The sequence below is a fragment of the Eschrichtius robustus genome, chromosome 19 (genome assembly GCF_028021215.1).
Source record: "Eschrichtius robustus isolate mEscRob2 chromosome 19, mEscRob2.pri, whole genome shotgun sequence".
NCBI classification, from domain to species: Eukaryota; Metazoa; Chordata; class Mammalia; order Artiodactyla; family Eschrichtiidae; genus Eschrichtius; species Eschrichtius robustus.
Genome location: NC_090842.1, coordinates 13,591,420 through 13,612,838, shown reverse-complemented (window position 1 = coordinate 13,612,838; position 21,419 = coordinate 13,591,420). Strand labels below are relative to the sequence as shown.

The 21,419-nt window shown below is 37.2% G+C and overlaps 1 protein-coding gene across 2 annotated transcripts in view; it reads right to left on the bottom strand.

The window, feature by feature from the left end:
* The window catches only part of GLG1 (golgi glycoprotein 1), a 152,666-nt gene that overhangs the window by 30,707 nt on the left and 100,540 nt on the right, over positions 1–21,419 (bottom strand). For both annotated transcript variants that reach the window (XM_068529176.1, XM_068529175.1), the window contains exons 3-10: positions 20,768–20,854; positions 16,719–16,934; positions 11,558–11,761; positions 10,584–10,655; positions 9,428–9,611; positions 6,905–7,119; positions 2,651–2,772; positions 1,045–1,146 (exon numbers count right to left, since the gene is read on the bottom strand). In XM_068529176.1, coding sequence (XP_068385277.1) covers positions 1,045–1,146; positions 2,651–2,772; positions 6,905–7,119; positions 9,428–9,611; positions 10,584–10,655; positions 11,558–11,761; positions 16,719–16,934; positions 20,768–20,854 — 1,202 coding nt within the window. The remainder of the gene's footprint in view (positions 1–1,044; positions 1,147–2,650; positions 2,773–6,904; positions 7,120–9,427; positions 9,612–10,583; positions 10,656–11,557; positions 11,762–16,718; positions 16,935–20,767; positions 20,855–21,419) is intronic.

Here is a 21,419-nt window from a genome sequence, read left to right as displayed (position 1 = left end):
AGATTGTGAAGCATCTTTTGATCATGGATGAAGGAATTACAGAAGAGGAAAAACATAATTTTTCAAGGTAATAAACTCAGTAAACACTCTGTTCTTTCGGTTTAGATAGCCAGAGTAAGCACAGGGAAATTCCCACCCAAGTTTCTGAAGTCCTTTCAAGAGTTAACTTGAGGAAACAGAAATAGACACACTGAGTCTTCAAGTAATCTCTTTCCAGTAAAGTATGGGGGTAAAACATATATTAATCACCAGAAAAATAATTAATGACCAAAGTACAGTGGCTTAAAACAATCAGGAAGCAGCTGAACTTGGGAGGCAGGAGGAACAGCCTGGTCTGGAGGTGGGAGGAGAAAATAAGACATGGAAAGAGGGAGGGATTGCAGCCAATAAACAGTTATTCTGACCATAAGAGATATACTTCTATTTCATCTACCTCCCCACTTTTTTCTGGCTAACAGGATGAGAAGAGAATCAAGTTGTCATTTACTGAGAAGAGCGTCTTAAGACAGAATAAATTCAATAGCTTTGAATAGTAAAAGAAATAAAGCAAACTCCCATACCCAGGACAAATCAATAAAAATAAAAATCACTATAAGAGACATATCTGAAGATGCTTCTGCTGCCCCACAGCTGCCCAAGTTCTTTCTAGATAGACGTTTGTGGTATCAGAAACACTTGATGCTGACTTTCAATGTAGTAGTTAATGGGGACACTTGGGAATAGACCTGCAGGGCCTGTCTCTGCTTTTAGATACTGTTCTGAAAGCAAGAAAGCGGTTTTTCTGGAGATTAGAGTGTCAGCTATCCCACAACTTAACAAAAACAAATTACTACTGATTATTTTTTAAAAATACAAGGGATAGTGACTACACAGGAGAACAGGCTGAGGCTTACCTTACTATGGCTTCAAAATACTCACTTCCAGTGCTTAAGACTCTGTGCTTCCAATGCAGGGGGCACAGGTTCGATCCCTGGTCAGGGAACTAGGATCTCACATGCTGCGTGGCCAAAAAAACCCCCAAACCAAACCAAACAAAATACTCACTTCCAATCACGGGAGATGAAATATTGCAGCTCTAAGAGACGGTGTTCACAATCTTCCACCATTTTTTCTGTGTATAAATGTTCCATCAGGCACGAGAGGATCCTGGGCATAAAACAGGGGTGAAATTGTAACTAGAGAAAGTTCTGACAATGGATTCAGAACTCTCACACCAGTATTGCTTGGTCTGTAGAAAAAGCCATTTAGCTATTTTCCTAGGGCAATCAGGGACTTACTTTCCTGAGAATCACTCAAATTAACTCAACCTAACAGTGCTCATGCCTTCTATCAACTTCAGAGCCACTTAGCACTTAGGACTCAGCTTACACAAGAGCTGTGTGCAGCTGCTTTATATTTAACTGTTTATTATGAGAAACTTCCAACCATACAAAAGCAGAGAATCATATAATATCCATCTTCCCTTCCCATAGCTTTATCAACCTATGGCCAAGTTTGTTTTAACCCTATACCCCCCTTGCTAATATTTTGAAATAAATCCCAGATACCCTATCATTTGTAAATATTATACTTCAGCATGTTTCTCTATAATATGAAAACATAATACCATTATCCACTAAAGAAATTAATCTGAAAATCCTTAATATCATGAAATATCCTGTCAGCTTTCAAATTTTTCCAATTATCTCATGCCTTTTTACATTTTGTTCAAATCAGAACCCAGAAAAGGTCCATAACCTGCATTTAATTAACAGTATCTCAAATCTATTTAATCTGTAGCAGATTCCCTCCTTCCTCCCTCTCCCCTGCCCCCTTAACAGTTGACACAGTTATCTTCATATTGGTAAACAGTCTTAATCAGTCTTAAGAGTGTTTGTCTACCTCCACCAACCATACAAAGAGCTTCAAGGAAGAAGACCTTTTTTTTAACCTCCTACCACAGCATGAACAGCTGGAGTATATGCACAGCAGAATGATGAGAAACACGGACTGCATTTGTTTCACACAGTTGGGTACTGCCGGCTGCAGGCTATAAAGATTTTTGCAGAATGGAAAACCTGTTCTTACTTGCAACCTGGTTTTAAGAGCTGTTTGCACATCATATGGAATAAAACCAATACATGAGACTCAAATGCTTTATTATAGCATTTTACAGCTTTCCTAGATCTTGGCTATAACTTCAGAGTTCATTTTGTCCATGATTACCCCCTCCAACCACCACATTTTGTGTTTTATTTCAATTATAATTAATTACTCTCTAATAATTATCAAGTTGCCAATGTATATGAGACAATATACAAATAGGATGAAAAGTACAGAGCCAAAGCATGTTTCATTTTATCCTGAGAGTTTTTCTCCGTGATTTTTACTTGACCATTAAGTAGGATTATTCAGTGACCTAATGTCTAGGACTGTATATGCTCAGTCACCGTCAACAAACATCATCACAATGCTAGGTCTAGGTTCTCTACATCATGGATGAGGCAGAGCCCAAGTCTCAATCCCAATACTAGTTTTAACAAAAGCTGGTATGTGTTCCTGCTTAACAAAATTTCAGTTAAGTTGTTAAACCGTCGGCAAGTCATTTGGGGATATATTCCCCATGCTGCACTGCCAAATACAATACAATACCACAAATAAGATAACCTACATCGGGTCTCCGGATCTTATGTGTTTGCAGGCTGTCTGTATTACAGATTCACAAGCTTCATTCAAAGCTCTATCAATGCGGTAATCTGCACCAGGGTCAGTCTCCTGAATCAGTGTTTGAAGCTGGATTAAAAAAAATTAAGAAGGAAGAAAGAAAGTCACTTACACATCTAGGATGAACAATGTCATGTCTTCAATCAGTTCTCAGTCTGGTATATCACAATGTACTCTTAACAAGGTACTACAATTGTCACTGGCCAAGCTCAACAGCTCTTGTCAAATACTTTCCAACTAGTTCCTCTACTTTGCAAGTTTTTCTGTTTAACTCGTTGCAGGTATAGCTTGCCTACCTGTCTGAACCATCCCTGGATGTGTGCGAAACAAGAGGACCTTACAATATAAAAGCTGCCTCTTTCCTCACATCTGTTAATCAAATTACTAAATCTGACACTCAGTGCCAAGCCAGAGTTGAGTGGAGAAGAGTAAACAGAAGACATTTCCAGTTAGAGATCTAATTTGGTCTTAAAAATCTAGAATTTGAATTTTGCTGCAAAGACAATGGCATAAAACAAGTATACTCTGCTTTATTAAAAAGAGATGTGAGACTTCAATTGCAAGAAATACCAATTACAAAAACCAAGAATATAATATTACTTATAATTTCCTATATTTCCTCAACTATTTTTTATATAACCAAGAGATAAACCAGAGCTTGTTCATTACAAGTAATACAGAAAAATACTTGTCATTATGCAGTTGAAAATGAGGATATATTCTTTAACATTTACTTTTGCTTGCTCCACACTCTGTCATAGAATAAAGTGAAAGCATGAGAAGACGTGCCTCAGATTCTTTTTTCCTGTCTGAGGAGAAAGCAGTCGGGGCACAGATGAAAAAGCTCTAAATTAAGAATGAGAAAACCTGAGTTCTATTAATAGTTCTGTCTCTGCCAGATACTAGCTTTGAGAACAAAGGCAAGTTGATTAACCTCTAAGTTTCAGTTTCTTTAACTGCAAAGAATTATAAGGAAGAATAATATATAGAAGGTTGTGTAAGCTGCAAAGCATTTTACAGATGTAAAAGATCATTATTACTACAGATGGGTAGCAGATGGTGTTTGGGGTGGGAATCTTAAATAACACAAAGCAAATTTGAAAACTACGGTCCTTCTGGTTGGGGTTCCTTTTGTTCCAAGTTAAAGAATTGGAGCCCTTTTTGTGTCATTGATTTAGCCTCTGTAGGAGCCTTCTCTGATCCTCATACATTTGACCTACAATCCTATAGAGGCTCATATGAAAGCACTGACCCCATCACATACTTGATCAGAGAACAAAGATCAAAAGAAAATCCCAATTCTGTCTCTCCTAAAAGAAGTCAACAATCAAGATAAGAGAAGTATGAAAGATATCTGATATTCTGGGATGGAACTTATTTATACCAATTCTTGGTGCAATTTGGAGAAGCTTCAAAATGCAGTGGTTAGTTAGTAGGAGGATTACTACTACTGTCAAATGACTACCAATTTTAATTTGCTGACAAAGACCAAAATATTTACTTCTTTTTCTGAGGGACATTATAAGCATCATGGGAGTCTGGAAGTTTCTCTAAGAACTTATCAGTTAAATATCCATGACTGACAGGCAAACTTTGAGAATTCTCCATGCATGTACCAGACTGCAGGTTCTAAAAGAAGACAATGAATGCCCTACAGATTCTAGGAGGTTAAAGGCTCAAGGGATCACTGCTACTCTGGAATCCAGTGACAGCAGTGTGGGAAATAAACACTAAGTATGTGAACTATTACATGATTATACATCTATTCCTGCCCCGATTGCTTAGGAAAACGTGAGAAAATGCTTCCAAAAAATTAGTCTAGAGAATAGACGGCAGTCTCCTTAGCCTAGGAGAGACTGGGCCCAGATTTGTTCAGCCATAACTGAAAAGAATTTAAGTTCATGATCACAGAATTTAAGTTCATGATCACTCTTCATTTGGAAGAGTATATACTCATTAAGATAATAATTATTCTTATGCTTCACTATTTATTCGCTTTACTATTTGTTGAGAGATCACTAAATCAAAGCACCACCAGGCAGAGAACAAGGGAAAATTAATGGTCAACCACAGACCAATATGGAAGTCTACTGTATCAAGGAAAGAAACTTTGAAAAGCAAATTATTACAAAACATTCCTCCATTTGACTGAGGATGGATAATGAAGTAGAAGACTAAGGAAAACTTTCTCCCTTTGGATCACCTATCTTCAATTTTTGTGAGCAAAGGCTAAAGACCACAGGTCCGTGAAAAACAAAATGAAGTGTTTATTGCCCACTTAGCTAAACTTAATGTGGACAAAACCACGTATTTTACCTTTTGAGGCTAACCTCTAGGTTTGGAAGCACTTTTCTTTTGGGCACAAAGCATGAGGTGGGTGCTATTTATTTCTCTCTCAACAAGCTAAATTTCAAAAAGCCCTGGAGGTAAACCAGATGCTTCCAAATAAAATCAAACTAATTTCTTTTTTCTGTACACCTTAGTACAAAGTGTAGCCTCAGTAAAAATATAAGTTTATTCCTGACCACCACCCTCCCCTTTGCATGCTGCATTAAGGATGAAATGTCTTGATGTGTTCTTGGTCTGGGGCCCAGGCACACACATTGTCACAGACGTTTCCCAGGACAATCACCAGCAAAGACTGCTCCTGAGGAACTACATCCATAAGTCTTCCTTCTAGCTAGGCTTGGCGTTCTGGAGAAGAGGTGACATTTGTCTATTTTTCCCACTATGGGATGTGTACGTTACTGTCCACTCTGGGTCAGGGTGAGTAATAGAAGCTAAGATGAAATTTTACTCCACATCAAAATTCTATGGAAATTTTGTGTTTCAGACTGTAAAATTCTGATTTTACCTGATTAGCAGGAAAATCAAATTCAATTAAAATATTCAGTTTTTAGTAAAGAATGCCAACAACAAAAACAAGAGACTAATGAATTGCAGTTTTCTAAAGTTTCACTTAGGAGAGAACCTCAACCTTCTAATTTAGAGTATAAGGCTAAACTCTATCTTCTGTGCTTCCTAAAGGAATGTATAGGAAACCACAGAATTCATTGTACAGGATGCCACTGTTACATTTCGTATTGTAAATTGCTCAAAGACTCTTATTCGGTAAAAAGCAATAAACATGGATAATGGTAATGAAACAGATGCACTCTATCTATTATAATATTTTGTTAAATTATATTATGTACCTGATCTATAGTTACTCAACTGTTTATGAACCTTGGATCAAGAACAACTTTATCTTCTCAAGCAAAGCACGCTAATTTTTTCCAACTATCTTTACAGAACTGACTGTAGAGTTTGGCGGTAGAGAAAGACAGACTCTCCCATGCACAGCTGCCCTTGTCGAACAAGAAAAGATGGTGGGATTTTGAAAATGACATGCTTTCTTGATCCTTCAGGCCAGGAATTCATGCCATGCTGCATATCAGTAGTACGAAGAGAATCTTAGAAAGTTTCAATTCATTTCAGCTCTCTTTCAGCCTCAACTCAATCAAACGTGGTGCGAGAGGCACATTCTCTTTTGCTGGAAGACCTTTTCTGATTTACCAGAACCTGGTTTGCCTTAGTAAATACAATCTAGCCAGATACCTCTTCTTTAAACACTCCAGTAAACAATGCATTTTATCTACTTCTTTAAGTTTACTGTATAGCTCTTTTTATTTATTGTGGGCTCAGACTTCTGCTCTGCAGCAAATTCCACGTTTTTACTCTGACATGCCTGAAGAAACAATATTTTGCGTCTAGTTCTTAATACCTAAGGTTCACTGTGATGTCACAAATGATCCAGATAAATAAGCTGGGACAGTGTCAGGAAGAGGCTCCTCGGCTGATAAAATGTAACATTAAAAATGGCAGTGGAGGGCTTCCCTGGTGGCGCAGTGGTTGAGAATCTGCCTGCTAATGCAGGGAACACGGGTTTGCGCCCTGGTCTGGGAAGATCCCACATGCCGCAGAGCAACTAGGCCCGTGAGCCACAACTACTGAGCCTGCGCGTCTGGAGCCTGTGCTCCGCAACAAGAGAGGCCGCGATAGTGAGAGGCCCGTGCACCGCGATGAAGAGTGGCACCCGCTTGCCACAACTAGAGAAAGCCCTAGCACAGAAACGAAGACCCAACATAGCAATCAATCAATCAATCAATCAATAAATCTTTAAAAAAAAAAAAAAAATGGCAGTGGAAAAATCTGTCCTTACCGCTTGCTGGCAGTTCATTCCAAGGTTCCCTTTCTCCCCCCGAACTACTTTCATCAGACAATGCAGGGTTCGCCCTTTTCGATGCAATCCGGAACAGTGGTGTTCAATCTCCCCCCGACAGCTCAGGATGATCTCAGGGCTCAAAGAAAAGTCTTCCATCAACATGCGGCGGTAATCTAACATCTCGCCCTGGCACTCACTGCTCACTTGCCGCCCTGTTAGGATTTAAGTCACAACATTATGGATGGTGAGCTACAGGATCAGATATTACCACATATTAAAAGTACAAGTTTTTCCCTAGAATATACCAGTCACACTATTATCTAGACTGAAAAGCAGAGAATTTAGCAAAAGCTTTATCAGCATAAAATGAATTTAATACTCCAAAGACTAGGGTTTACCTTGTCAGTGTTCTGCCTTATACAGAATTTTATACTACTGAACTAGTAATGCATATGTTTTGCCAACAGAAGTCTTATCAATAAGATAACTACTGGGGTAAAAATGAAAGCCAGGAAAATCCCTACTGGCTTACACCCTTTAAGCTTGTGGAAAAATCTTCACTTCAAATACTCACTACACCTCCCCAACTCTTCTTTGAGCTGTCAGTGCCATCTGGTAAAACTTATGAAGTTTAAAAAAAAAACCAGCTTTGCTGAGGTATAACTGACATATAATAAACTACACTTTTAAAACATACAATTGGATAAGTCTGACATATGTATGCATCAATGAAACCATCACCACAATCAAGATATCGAGCATATAACCATCAACTCCAACAGCTTCCACATGTTCCTTTAGAATCCCTCCTTTCCTTTCCTCTCTACCCACTTACCCCATGCCCACCCAGTCAACCACTGATCTGCTTTCTGTGACTACAGATTATTGTACTAGTTTGCATTTTTCAGAAGTTCATATAAATGGAATGATATGCTATGGACTCTTTTTTTTTTTTTTGTCTGACTTCTTTCAGATTTTTTGAGATTCAGTCACAAATCAACAGTACATTCCTTTTTACTGCTAAGTAATATTATTCCATTATGTGGCTATATTACAATTCGTTTATCCCTTAAACTGCTGATGGACATTTGGGTTATTTCCAGTTTTCGGCTATTACAAATAAGCTGTTATGAGCATTCATACACAAGAGTTTATATGGATATATGCTTTCATATATCTTGGGTAACCTAGAATTTACACGGCTGGGTCATAAGGTAGATGTATGTGGAACTTTTTAAGAGACTGGCCAACTATTTTCCGAAGGAGAAATTTAAAATTCCCATCAGTAGTGTAGTTCCAGTGCTTTCACATCCTACTAACACTCACATGGTCAGACTTTTTAGTATTAAAAATCTGTATAACTTCTATGAATTATCTGTTCATATCCTTTGGCCATTTATTTGCTGAGTCTTTTTGTGTTTCCTGTTAATTTGCAGTTTAAGGAGATTAACTCTCTATTTTTTAAATACCAAAATTAGATGTTATGCATACTGTTTTATAATATGCTTTTAGTAGTCAACAATCTCCACCTTTACATTTCAAGAAAATTTCATCAAACACCCAGACCATAATCAAAATTCTCCAATTTCCTCCAAAATGTCCTTTGTTTGCATGAATACCAAACATGCATGGTCTCTGGTTGCTATTCATTGCTTTTAAGCTTAGGAGTCTTTCACTACCCAGATATGAGAAAAAAAATTCAACAAAAAGTTCTGAGTTTTATTTAGCAACTGATCTTCTTCCACTTAACTTTTTAATCACTAGCCAATTGTCCCAGCATCATTCATTTGACAGCTAGGAATTTCATTTTTACATCCTACAGTCCATGTTAAGAAATGTTCTTTCTGAATGACCCTGACCTTTTTTTTATACATCCTTCTTAGTTCCTTTATCAGGGATTGACTTTTGGACTGAACAGACCCTGAGTCTGACCTTATAAGGTAATCCTTCCTTCTTTCACTGTTTATTTCTTTATATCAACACTGTTGGAATAATAACAGTACTCATCACTTAGCGTACGTTACGTGCTATGCCAAAAAACCTCATTCGATCCTCACAGGAACTCCTCAACAGAGGTAATATATTTTTGTTTTATAGATAAGAAAAATGAGGTTTGGAGAGATTAAGAAACATAAATAATGGTCCCCAGGCAGTTAGTTTGGTGATAGAGGCATCATTTGAAGTCACGTCTCTCTGACCCAAAGCTCATATGCTAAATCATTATGCTTCCCTGACTCTCCTAAAATTGCTGTGTGACATGCATTTTAAAAATTTTAAATTGGATTTGAGAAATATACCTTACTTAAAAAAAGCTGGGATGTAAAGAAAAACAAAATTTCGGGCTGTTGAATTAAGAGGAAGGGGCTTCAATAAGACTTAGGGATACCAAGCCTTCAGCCTAGAGTTCTGCTTACAAAGAAAGGCTCCTGAGTCACAAGGTACAAGTGTACTCAAAAGAGCCCACATAGGAGGAAACGAACCAAAAAGGAGTGAAAAAGATAAAAAGAAATTAACTCGTACCTCTATGCACAGCTGACTCCAGACACATCAGAAGGTAGGAGAGCCTGGCTTCCCGGGACCGAGGAAGGTTTTCCACGTTGCACCGGTATTTCTTCAAGTCACTCTTACAGGATTTGGCCAATGAATAACTGACTTTATAATCCTGGGCAATCAGCTTTTGGCGGGTTGTTAGTGCTTCTCGACACTGAGGAAAGCGGGCAGAAAGGGAGCTGTGAGACCACTCAGGAGGCTGAGCCGTTCACATGTACCTCTAAGACAAGCAGAGGCTCATGGCCAAGTACAGTGAACAACTGCAGTAGTTACCAAAATGTCTATGTTTAAGTTTGGTTAAAATTGAGCACAAGTGTGTTGAACTAGTGTAGCAAGAAATAGGGGTAAAAAAAAAAAAAGAAGAAGTAGGGGTATATGAGCAGGAAAGCCTGAAATTCTATGGTGAATTGCTGATTGTTGCAACAATAGCAACTGTCCAGAACACATAAATATTTGGTAGATTCTAATACATTAACTTGACAAAGTATTCTTTTCCTCTTCAATAATATCCCTAAAGTAAATTTCACCAGCATGAAAGTGGCAACTGACATAACACTCTGGAAGCTCCATTCTATACTTTTTAAACATAATTATTCAATACTAAATGATTTAAGGAAGTGAAATGAGGAACATTTCTTCAGTTGCACAGGAAAGTAAGTGACAGGATACCAAAGCCAAAAATAACGACTTTCAAAAGTCATGAAAGATTCTTGCATTCATCCAGGGACAGAGAACTAACAGTAACGAGAAAGCTTGATGAGACAGTTGCTGAACAATTAAATTGCTAATTATCTATGAAGCATATTGGTTTGGTTAGTCTAAACTTCTTGAGTACATAGGGATGGCTTCAGTGTAATTCTGATATAAAATTCTCTGATTTTACTCCCCAAATTGATTCCCCATTGGCTTCCCAAAGTCCAGATGTCACGAGAAGCTTAATTTTTTTGGTTTAAGTGAAATATGCTTTGGTTTCCTACTAAAAGCCAAGTATCTTACCTCCGAAAAGGACAAGCTGTATCAGTATTTTATATTTTGGTATGAGTTTATAAGAATATTGTTTGAGAGGATTTGAGAAAGCTTTTAAGAAAATGAATAAAATGCTGGTTTGTTTCAAAGTAATACTTACTTTTTCACTCATGGATTCTTCAAATTTATGGTTAAAGAGGCACTTATATACTCTGCCTTCACCAGCTTGTGTCTGTAAGATGGAATATAACATCATCATTATCATCACTAGCTAAGTAGTTATGCTGGGCAGTATCCACAATCTTACAAAGAACTTTGTTAAATTATTATAATGATGACTACCTTTGAACACATGGCTCAGTCATTTATAAAATTTAGTAGCCTTTGAAAGAAAATAATGATTGCAGTAAAGATGAAAAAAAATTTCCCATGGTATTTGAATACACTGTCATGTGTTCCCAGACATACTGTTAATTAGGAAACCAAGAGAAGCGTCAATGAGTCTCTCTTCTTACAATTTTATGCTAGAGTCAGTAAAACTCTAGCATTGGCTCTGATCAGTGGTTCTGATAGTTAAAGCTATTAATTCAAAACAGCAGGCAGAGTAGGAGTGTACACAAGTCACGCTCAGTCCTTTGTGGTAAAGATGGAGATTATTTCTGCCTAAAGGGTTGGAAAGTTGTTCTATAGGGTACGCAGGTAGTAACCAAGGATTTGGTTTTAAAAGTTAGCCACCTGCTGCTTCCTTCGTCTTAGCCAAAACTAGTTAAATATAAATACGTAACATGGCCAAGTTTTAGCCATGGAATATATGTGAAATGGGATTCCCTGGTAAGATAGGATTCCTATATATAAAACAGATTTCCAAGAACTGAAATTGAGAAGTGAGATAGAGTAGAAAAAACAACGTATGGAGACTGTTCGAAGCCAAGTGTTAACTAGATGTTACCTCAAGGCTGAGCAGCCGTATCCAATACCCAGATAACTTTCTGCTATCCTGGGACCAACTCCACCTTCCATTTCAGTGACTTTTCTACATGTGACAGCTTGTGTTGGTTTAATTTTGGAATCGAGTATAAAAAAATATTTAGGAAGAAAAGGAAGCAAAGAAGAACAGTTTCTGAGCTGACTCACATTTTCACAAAAACGTTCCCGATCATCTCGGCAGGCAAAATATAAATGCCGGTCTAAGTGAAAGTCATCTGAGGACAGCTCAGCCACCCGGAGAATGGCTTTCTTGCAGAGTTCAGAGACTTGAATCTTAGGATCTCTTTCTTCTGCTTCCTTCACCAGGCCTTTCTCCAAGCATGATACCACCTCACCCTGTGAATGTGCATCCTAAAACAGCAAGGATACTAACATTTAAAAACTCTCACCACCATGAGCATCAAATAAACATCATTTGGTTAAAAACAAAAAACCAAAAAAACCAACTCAACACACAATCGTTTATCAATGTTCTATTGAGAAATAGGGTGAGAACCAATCACATTGTGGAAGTTACAGAAAATGCCCTCGATAATCTTTGGTAAGAATGTAATAGTTGCAAGCTATAAATGAAAATACAGATCCTGGGAAATTTAAGTCAGTTTAGTTTGCACTAGAAACAAGAACCTGACTTTTCAGAGTTTAAAATGTCAGAAAATTTTAAAGAAATTACATCAGCCCAATGTGGTGATCATAGTTCATGTCAATATTGATAGAACACTGCAGAAATATCTGTTAATTTACCTCTAAGGGCTAGGTATTTCTCAAATAATAGTGCTTTAGTCAAGTTTAAAAAATAACAACAAACCTCAAAATTCATTGAGAAAACATGTTATAGAGACCTTCTTTCTCTTTTTTCTATTTTATACTGTCCGCAAAGACCCCACTCTTTAGTGTAATGTTCACTCTGATGTTCTGGATTTATCTTAATATGATTTAACAAGATTACCACCATTTACACAAACTGCTTTTGAGAGCTTTCCTAAAACCATCCAATTATCTTTAATTGTACATTGCATCTACCCCATAGCAACGACAAGCACTCATTCGTTCAAAATATGAAAAATTTCCCCTAAACATTTTCTATTTAAGAGTCCTAATCTTCTATATTCAGAAGATATGCTTCAAAAACTTGAGAGGTATATCCATAAATGTACCAAACCAAAGCAGCAGAAAATTCAGTGTTATCATTTTACTGACACACACACACACACACACACACACACGCGTATATAAAATCTTGTTATAGTAAGATACCATGTTTATGAGATCATCTGTATATAAGACTCCTAAAACTAGGTAGGGAAATATCTATTTTACTAAAATTTCAATTCAACAAAAAACGTATATAGTTTTTTTCCATTTTGTTGTAATAGGGTTTGTTCCACAGCACATTAATTTCCAAGTATTTTCATGAAAATTTTCATGTTCTCTCCTAATATACCTGTGAAAAGGGGCTACGAGCTGTGATACCTATTGTGCAGCTGAGTAAACAGAGGCCTAGAGGAGTTTATCAACTCGTCCAAGCTGCAGAACATAAGGCACCTAGCTAACAGTCCACCATTTATTTTTTTAGACCTTGGAGTGCTATGAAACTCCTACAGTTTGTATGTGGGTTTTGTATATCTTTCCTGAGGAAAGTTCATAGCTTTCATTAAATTCCAAAAGGTTTTCTGATCCAAAAAAGATCAGGAAGCACACTATACCAGCAGATTCTCATGCCTTCCTATTTTCTATCTGTACCTCAAACTTTCTCACTAGCTTTATGATTCCATCCAATGCTTAGAAACCTGAGATGAGCAAAAAGTTTTTTTTAGAGAGTAATTCTGAAGGGAGAAAAAACTCTGAAGGACAAGTGACAAAAAGATAAGGACAGAGAGAAGAGTGGACACAAACCCCAGAAATTCAGAGTAAAGCTTATTTTTTCTTCCTAATTTATGAGTGACACTAAAATTTGTCTGACTTTGGCCCACTTAGAAAAGCCCTACCCATTTCCACTTCTCAAAGGAAAAACAAACCTGTGATAACAAAGATTTGGAAACATATCAGTCACTTACTATTTACAGTTTACAAGAGATTATTATAAACATGTTTTGTTAATGAAATAATATCTTATACCAAATTTTAGTAGCTCATAATAACTTACTGAGAGGTTGCTAGCAATTAGGTCGTAATCATATAAAAAAGGTTGAAAATAATAGCATGATAGCCAACTCACGATTTAGACTTACCCTTTAGTTCTGACATCACAGGGTAAAGAAATGATTTCCCTGTAATAAGTCTAAGTGTTTCCCTCTATACTTAGGGTTTACAACTGTTTAAATGCACCAGCACCGTGGTTTGAGACCCTCTAAGGAATCCGAGATGTAATTTTAATTATAGCAATTGTAGCACCACATATTAGTATTGCGCCATAACATCACCTCCATTAGATGTTTTCATTTATCATAACTTTAGATAATTTTTTCTAATAAAGATATTTCAGGAATTCTTCTCAGTTTCCCAGAGTCTCTGAGCTTTTCAGTTCAGCCCATTTGAGTTATACAACTGAAATGTATGCAAATATTTGACAAAGAAGACTGTAGGGTTATTACTGAATATGAATGAAAGCAAGGGACTGTATAGCAGCACATTACCTACAAGAAAATGAAATTACTTAGGGTTAGGTTTTAAAAAGTTATTAATATGCAGGCTTGACATATGAATAACAAATGATACTGTAAACGGACTTACAATGAATTTTTAAAATTCTATTGTGTTGAGACAAATGTCTGTCTTAAAACTATTACTAGTGTCCCAATCAGTTTTTAGCAGTTCAATAAGTAATATTTTTTCTTCTCCATACACCTTGTCCTTTTTAAAAATTGTTTTGAAAGACCAGAGAAGGATAACACTAATCACAAAAAGGTGGGCAAGAACTGAGTTTTCATCTCTGCTATTAACCATCCTCCATTTCAACATTTGTAATGTCTTCTGTGATCTACCTCTATAGGTAAAGAGAGAAAAAGAATGTCTGAACTATTCAAAGTAGTTGGTTAAAAGCAGGAAAGGATAAAATGATAAAACTAGTGTGTGACAAGTATAAAAGTAGTAATAATGTGGGGCACTCGTCTGCAACTAAGTTCCTGTACTGGATGCCACATCCTGCTTTCTCTTCAAATGATACAAATTATTTACATTTACTTTTGGAGAACTGCCTTTCCATTTTAAAAATATTTATTTATAAAATTCCAAAGGTTTTATTAAATATATAGTCTTTGTTCTAAAAATTTACATACATTAACATTCTGAGAAAATCATTATAGTTCTGAAATTATGACATTTACATGTTCACACAGAGGCAGGGCATAAACAGATTAACCATGACGCCTCTCCTCTGACCTCTGGAGGTGAGTGAGTTCAAAGCTAGTCACAGAGGAGTTTGCAAGCTTCAGGGCAACAAATTTAAAACTGATGAGTGCGTTCTCTTCTGTGGTCAGAAGCTGACTTTATAAATTCTCAGGATAATTTTCAAAACTAAATAACCTGGCTTCAGAGAAGGAAACTATAGTTAGAAAAAGGCAAAGAAGGGCTGAGGACAGACTGCTATCGTTTTTAAACTTGGCTGTAGCAATAGGGTGGATTACATACAAAGGAACGTGCTTTTTCAGAAGTGCAGGCATGAGTCATTCTAGGGTGCTAGGGTGGGGGTCTGGAGCAAAAAGAAATTCATCTAACTGGCAGGTACAGCCAAAGATGAAAATGACAAAAATGTGCATTTGGATGGTCCATGGAAGCATTTTTGTTATTTTAACTAAGCTGAAAAACCAATCCTCACTGTCACATCTTTGGGCTCTGGCACTACTATATTCTGCCATGGTTCAAGTCAGTGCAGACTTAGTAACTTGTACACGCAGCTGAAAGCAGGTTTTACACTGACAATTCAGATTGCTAGTGGGAAGCTAACCAGCGATTATCTTGGTGGGCAACAGGGAAGAACTACTACAAAGAGAGGTGAATTGTAATGGTCTGCTCTACAGCACGGATCACTAGCCACAAAAACGAAAATGTCTCATCATTGATTCCTGAAAAGTGTGTCTGTAACACGTCTATGAAGATTTTTAAGAGTGAGGCTTGGAACTGGATATAACCCTCAACACCCTAAATAAAGTCAGAGGCGCTTCCTGAATTATCAGGGTGACTTAAATGCTTTTGTGCCATTTCTACAGCGTGCTGGGAAAGTGAAGAATCACCCTTCTTTATTAAAACTGGCCTTTCATTAGCTGCCTGAAAGCTGTATGCCAGTTCACAGTGCTCTCAAGACCGACCCAGAGGTTCCCTGTGAAAGGGCGAGCCCTGTGCTGGTATGAAGCAAAGGGTATTTGGTGACAGCCAGACAATAACCAGCACTCAAACCTTCATTTGAACTGGTGTGTGCAGTTCCAGAATTCTAACACCACGCCCCCCAGTCGGGGACGGAAGCCTGCAAGTCACAGTGCTCTGAACAAACAGAGGGCAAAGGCACAAATGGATTTTGCTTTCTCTCGTACTTCCTAAACAGCAGATTAATGAGCAGCAGCAATTAACAGCTGATGCCATACACAGGTCTCAGACTACCTCTCCCACTGGCATCTGCTACTTCTCAGGAGTTCTTTCATTTTTGCTAAGCAAACAAATTCAGCATAAACCTGGCTGAACCTCCGTTGTGACCCTCTGGACAACAGATTATTAAGGACAAAAATAAGATCAGATATAATTACGGAAGAAGAAGCTAGGTAGTTATTTTCTTTCCTGCCTTTACTAAAACTAGTTCTCCTGAGATGAACATAACATATATCACATTTACAGAGTAGCTTTCTTCTGAGAAGCTAAAAGTACCTTCCATGTTTTAAAATTTTCTAATTTTTATATACGTTATCTTCTTTTATACTGGTGTGCTTACTAAGTAATTTTTTTTATGGCAACAGTGAGGTTTATGCAAAGAAAGGTTAGAGAACTTGAGTCTCTCCTAATCCAACTACTTTTCCCACAGGACTACGGAATACTTTTCTAGAGGAACGTTACAGGTAACCAGCAGCTGGTTTTGCATTTTGAAGCTAACACTAATCTTAGCAGATATTAATTCCTCTACTCCCCCATACAGTATTGAAACATTTTGTTACAAACAGATGAAGTGCACCCACAGGCCAACTAGCCTTAGATATTGGGGCTGTCTGGACCTCAACTTTAAGTCTACCTCCAGCCCTAAATTTTTTCCATGCCAGTCATACAAAGCTTTTCATTCATCGAGTCTGTAAGACCCCTTTGGTGAAGGCAGTGTAGTAGATACCTTTTCTCCAAGCCGAATGCTCCCACATTTCAGAATGTTGATGTCATTTTTACAGTCATCCATGAAGCCACAGATTAGACGGTAATCACTGAAAATGATGGCTGTCATCTTGGTGATGTATTGGTGACACTGGTACTCAGTGATGTTGCCTCGGTGATCCACCAAGCAGGAAACCAAGTAACCTTTTCCAACTGGTTCATCAGCACACTCTTTGATCTGCTCAAAGGAAAGTGGCTGTTTTACACAAGTATTCTATTCTCTTACCAAACAACTCTTACAAAAGAGAGAATGATATTTTCTTGTTTCTTCTTCCGGGGGAGAAAAAGGAAAGCACTTAGAAATGCGTGTGTTTTAAAGAAAATAGTGTGCCATGCCTACTCAGATCGTTGCACCTTCTAGGAAACACCTGATTAATATGCTTTGCAAGAAAATACATACATATACAAATGCTTAGGTAGAACCCATGTTTAAATGGCGTAAAAAGAGCTTTTTAAAAATTTTCAGCTTTGTTGAGAAAATTTATTAAAATGTATTTATTGAAAAGAGCTTTTGACAGCTCTTTTTATAATGATTCTACTGAGAAGTCCCTTTAGCCATGCAAAGAACACAATGGACAGTGAGAAGATTAGTCTAAGGAACAGGTCTGAAAAACAGGTGCAGAACTAAAGTCTAGTTGCATATCCCAAGCCAAGCTACACAGCAAACTATTAATGTTAGGTAAACCTAATGACCAAGGGGAGGGAGGGAGGAAGGCATACTATTACCTCTTGACATGACATTAATGTGTTCTGAATTAACTATGGATTTGGACATATGTTTTGAACCTAGCAGAATCCCAGCTTTAACACTGTGGTCTAGAACAGAAATATGTTTAAATATGATGTTTAGGGACTTCCCTGGTGGCGCAGTGGTTAAGAATCTGCCTGCCAATGCAGGGAACATGCGTTCCAGCCCTGGTCCAGGAAGATCCCACATGCCGCAGAGCAACTAAGCCTGTGCGCCACAACTACTGAGCCTGCGCTCCAGAGCCCGCAAACCACAACTACTGAAGCCCGCGCGCCTAGAGCTCGTGCTCCACAACAAGAGAAGCCACCGCAATGAGAAGCCCGCACACCGCAACAAAGAGTAGCTCCCACTCGCCGCAACTAGAGAAAGCCCGCGCGCAGCAACAAAGACCCAATGCAGCCAAAAATAAATAATAAATAAACAAACTTATTAAAAAAACATGATGTTCAGTGCAGTCTGGCAAGAAGTTTGGGAAGGGGAAGGCCATTGCAAGTCTAATCTGGGTGGTTTAGACATATGATCTAGTGGATCAAGCACAGCGTGACTCCACATGGGTAGTGTTCCTGCAAAGTACACATAAAATCACAAGCGCTAATGAAGGAAAATAGCCCCAAACTGTTGAAATTCAGGCATAAAAAAGTGAAATCTACTTACAGGGTTTTAAGCTTGAATTATAAAGCAGAGAAGGTTGTTTAGAAAAAGCCTGTTGCATTTGGAGCAATTAAAAAAAAAAAACAAACAAAAGTGGCAGTTTTGACAAGAGGAAGGAGCCAAATGTAAATGTCTGTTTCCAATATAAATGAGAAGGGAATATTTTACTGGTTTTTTTGAAACCAATGGAGACCATTCTCTCCTATTACACCACCTATGGTAAACATGTACACTTGATAAGACAAATACAATCTCCTTTTCCAAAAGGTGCTAGGTGAAGGACATACCACATACTAATTGTCCTATAGGCCGGTGGGTCTCTTCATGTCTGACCCCAGGATTAAATCCAGAGCAAGTCAAAGACTCAGTTCAAGAGAGGAAATTGTGTTTACTTTTAAAGAAGCAAACCTGGAAATTTAAATAGCCTCACACTGGCTTCAAGAGGCAGCAGAGATCTTCAACAGTCAACAAGCTGAATGCAATGTTTTCAGCTTAACCTTGAGCTCTTTTTTTTGGGTGATGCCTAGAGAGAGGGCCGTGAATGTATTTCCAAGAAAAGGGTTTTTTGTTTGTTTGTTTGTGATTTTTTTAAAGCAAAACAGAGGTAAGTTTCAACAGTGAAAGGAGAAATAGCTGCTTGAAAATCTCAGCATTTATAATTCAACCACTGGAAAAACCCTGCATAAAAAACACAGGACTAGTGGCAGACACCTGGGTTTTAAAACAATGAAGTAGAAGTATTCATATAGGCTCTAATACTGGGCAATCAATGGTTTAAAACTCTGAAGAAAGACCAAGAGACATTGTGAATTGGAGCCTCAATAAGAAATTAAATGTATATTTAGCTTCAATCACCTGAGATTTTACTGAAACACCTATTTGTTCACCACCAATTACAACCAGATGTAGTGTTTGAATTAAAAGTGTATGCTTTTCTTCAACCACTCTATTGGAGAGAAGTTTAATACAATAAAAGAAATTTCTAAGATTAACAGCAAAAAACAGCATTAAATCGTCAACATATTTACGAATGGGTGTAAACTCTGAAGTGGCTGGGGAGCAGATTCTTAAGGTGCCATTATAAAATGCTGTAGTCACTCTATTTTTGACATGAGGCAGGAGAAAAGCAAGCGATATTTGACTCAATCATGGAGAGTAAATAAAAAGTTTGGTTGGCAGTCTTCAGTATTCTTATGATGTTGTTTTCCTCCTTGGAAGGATTCCAAAATTAAGAAAGAAGAGGGAGATGCAGAATAAAATGTTTTGTTGGCAACTATGTTCTTCCTGATATTTAATTTTCTTGACTCCAGAATAATCTCCCTCTAGGGAGGGAGAAGTGTCCCTGTTACATTAATCTTTTATAAAACCACAACACCCCAAAAGGTTACAAGAGGGCCATAACATAACATATACATTACAAGGAAGCCAGTTTCATTTTATAAATATAGATGGATAAAACCAGCAAAGGGGGAGATTATTCTGATGAATCTGCATATTCTATGAGCTAAATTTCCACATGGCACTCAAACTGGTATGTACATGAGTCACATAGGGAGTTTGAGGTGCATAATACTGAACCTAGAAGCTGAAGATCAATGTTTTAAAATAAGCTATTCTATTCTGAAGCCCCAACGCATATGAAGAAGGGTCACTGCTTTAAAAGAATAACGCATATCTGATTCAGTAGTAGAAAGTTTGAGGAAGAAAACAGGTTCCACAAGATCCCATAATGACGAAAGTCAGGAACACAAGCTGAGGACTTATCTGGTTGGAGTAGAGTCTTCCGTAAGACCTCAGGAGAAAATGGTCCTGAATTAAGTCATCAATAGGGTAGTTTGGGGACAAATCTATATGATGCAAGATCTGTGATTATTAACTTTGAGGTAAAAAAATAGCAACTATTTTCTTTGTGATTCTTTCAGTATGAAGAAATCCCCAGCTTCATGGAATTTCTATCACTAATTCTAAAAAATAAAATAAATTAAAATAAAAATTCCAATACCACAATTTTCACTAATATTATTTGATATTTACACTGAGCCAAGAGAAATGATTGAAAAATATCACCAATTAGCATCCATATAATGTTATACATTTTTAGTAATTATTTTTATTTTTGTTTTTATACTCAATATCCATTTATAACAATATATACAATCTTTTTACAAACGTTTTTAATGCTAACTCCTATTATTTGAAGCACATGCCCTGTGGTTCAACTGGTCCAAGTGCATAGCCAAAACACTTAGGAATGTTTATCAGCCTCCTGGGGAAACCATTCTGATACGCCTCAGTCATAAGCAGATTGTACAATGTGTGAGAGCACTGACTGATGACAGAAGTGATTGTATTCTCCGTTTGGGGACAAAAAGAGCCTGATTTCCAACTTGTCTGAATCAACAGCATCCTACTGTAAGTGTAGGTGAACGTTAAGAAAAAGAAGTCTAATTACACCCCTTTAGCCTATCTCTGAGCCAAGACATATGTTAATTCCAAGAAAAGTAAAGTAACTGAATCAGTCATTCCTCCCTTAATGACTGGTCTGGTCAACAGATGTAATTTTTGCTTCTAAGTCATTAAATATCCACAAAATTCTTTCTTTCACAACCTACCTCTGATATGGTAGACTTGCAAACCTCTCTGGCCACAGATTCAAATTTGGGATCTGTAGTTAGGTTCAGCTTATAATTCCATAACAACTAGGTATAAGAGAGAAACAAAACAAAAAAAACAAAAAAACTCCAGTTAGAACAGTATGAAATTTAACATCAATGGTTACTATAAATGATAAAATTTCATTATACAGAGTCAGATAAAACATATTCACACTTCAGTTAACAAACAAAAAGATAAAATGTCACTGTATTTACAGATAAAAGGAAAAAATGTGCAGACAAAATAAAACACTACCATTCGGACATACACTTTTCTCTATTTTTACTTAAGGACAAATTTTTTTTTAAGTCAGGAAAAAAATTAAAATGAAAATTCCTGACAAGGGTTTCAGAGAAAATATAAATAGGTTGTATATGCAAAATTCTTAAATCAAAAAGTCTAACCCAGAAGCTCAAGAATTGGTAGGTTTAGTTGCAGATTTCACAATCAACAGTGCTTTTCACTGAAGGAGTGAAGGAGTGTTGTCCAGAGTCTAGTTTCCTGACACATCTTTCTTTATTCCTCTAAAACCCTCAACTTGACATATACACGATAAGGTCTATTTTACACAACTGTTTTAACATGTCTTAAGCTATGAAATCTCTAAAG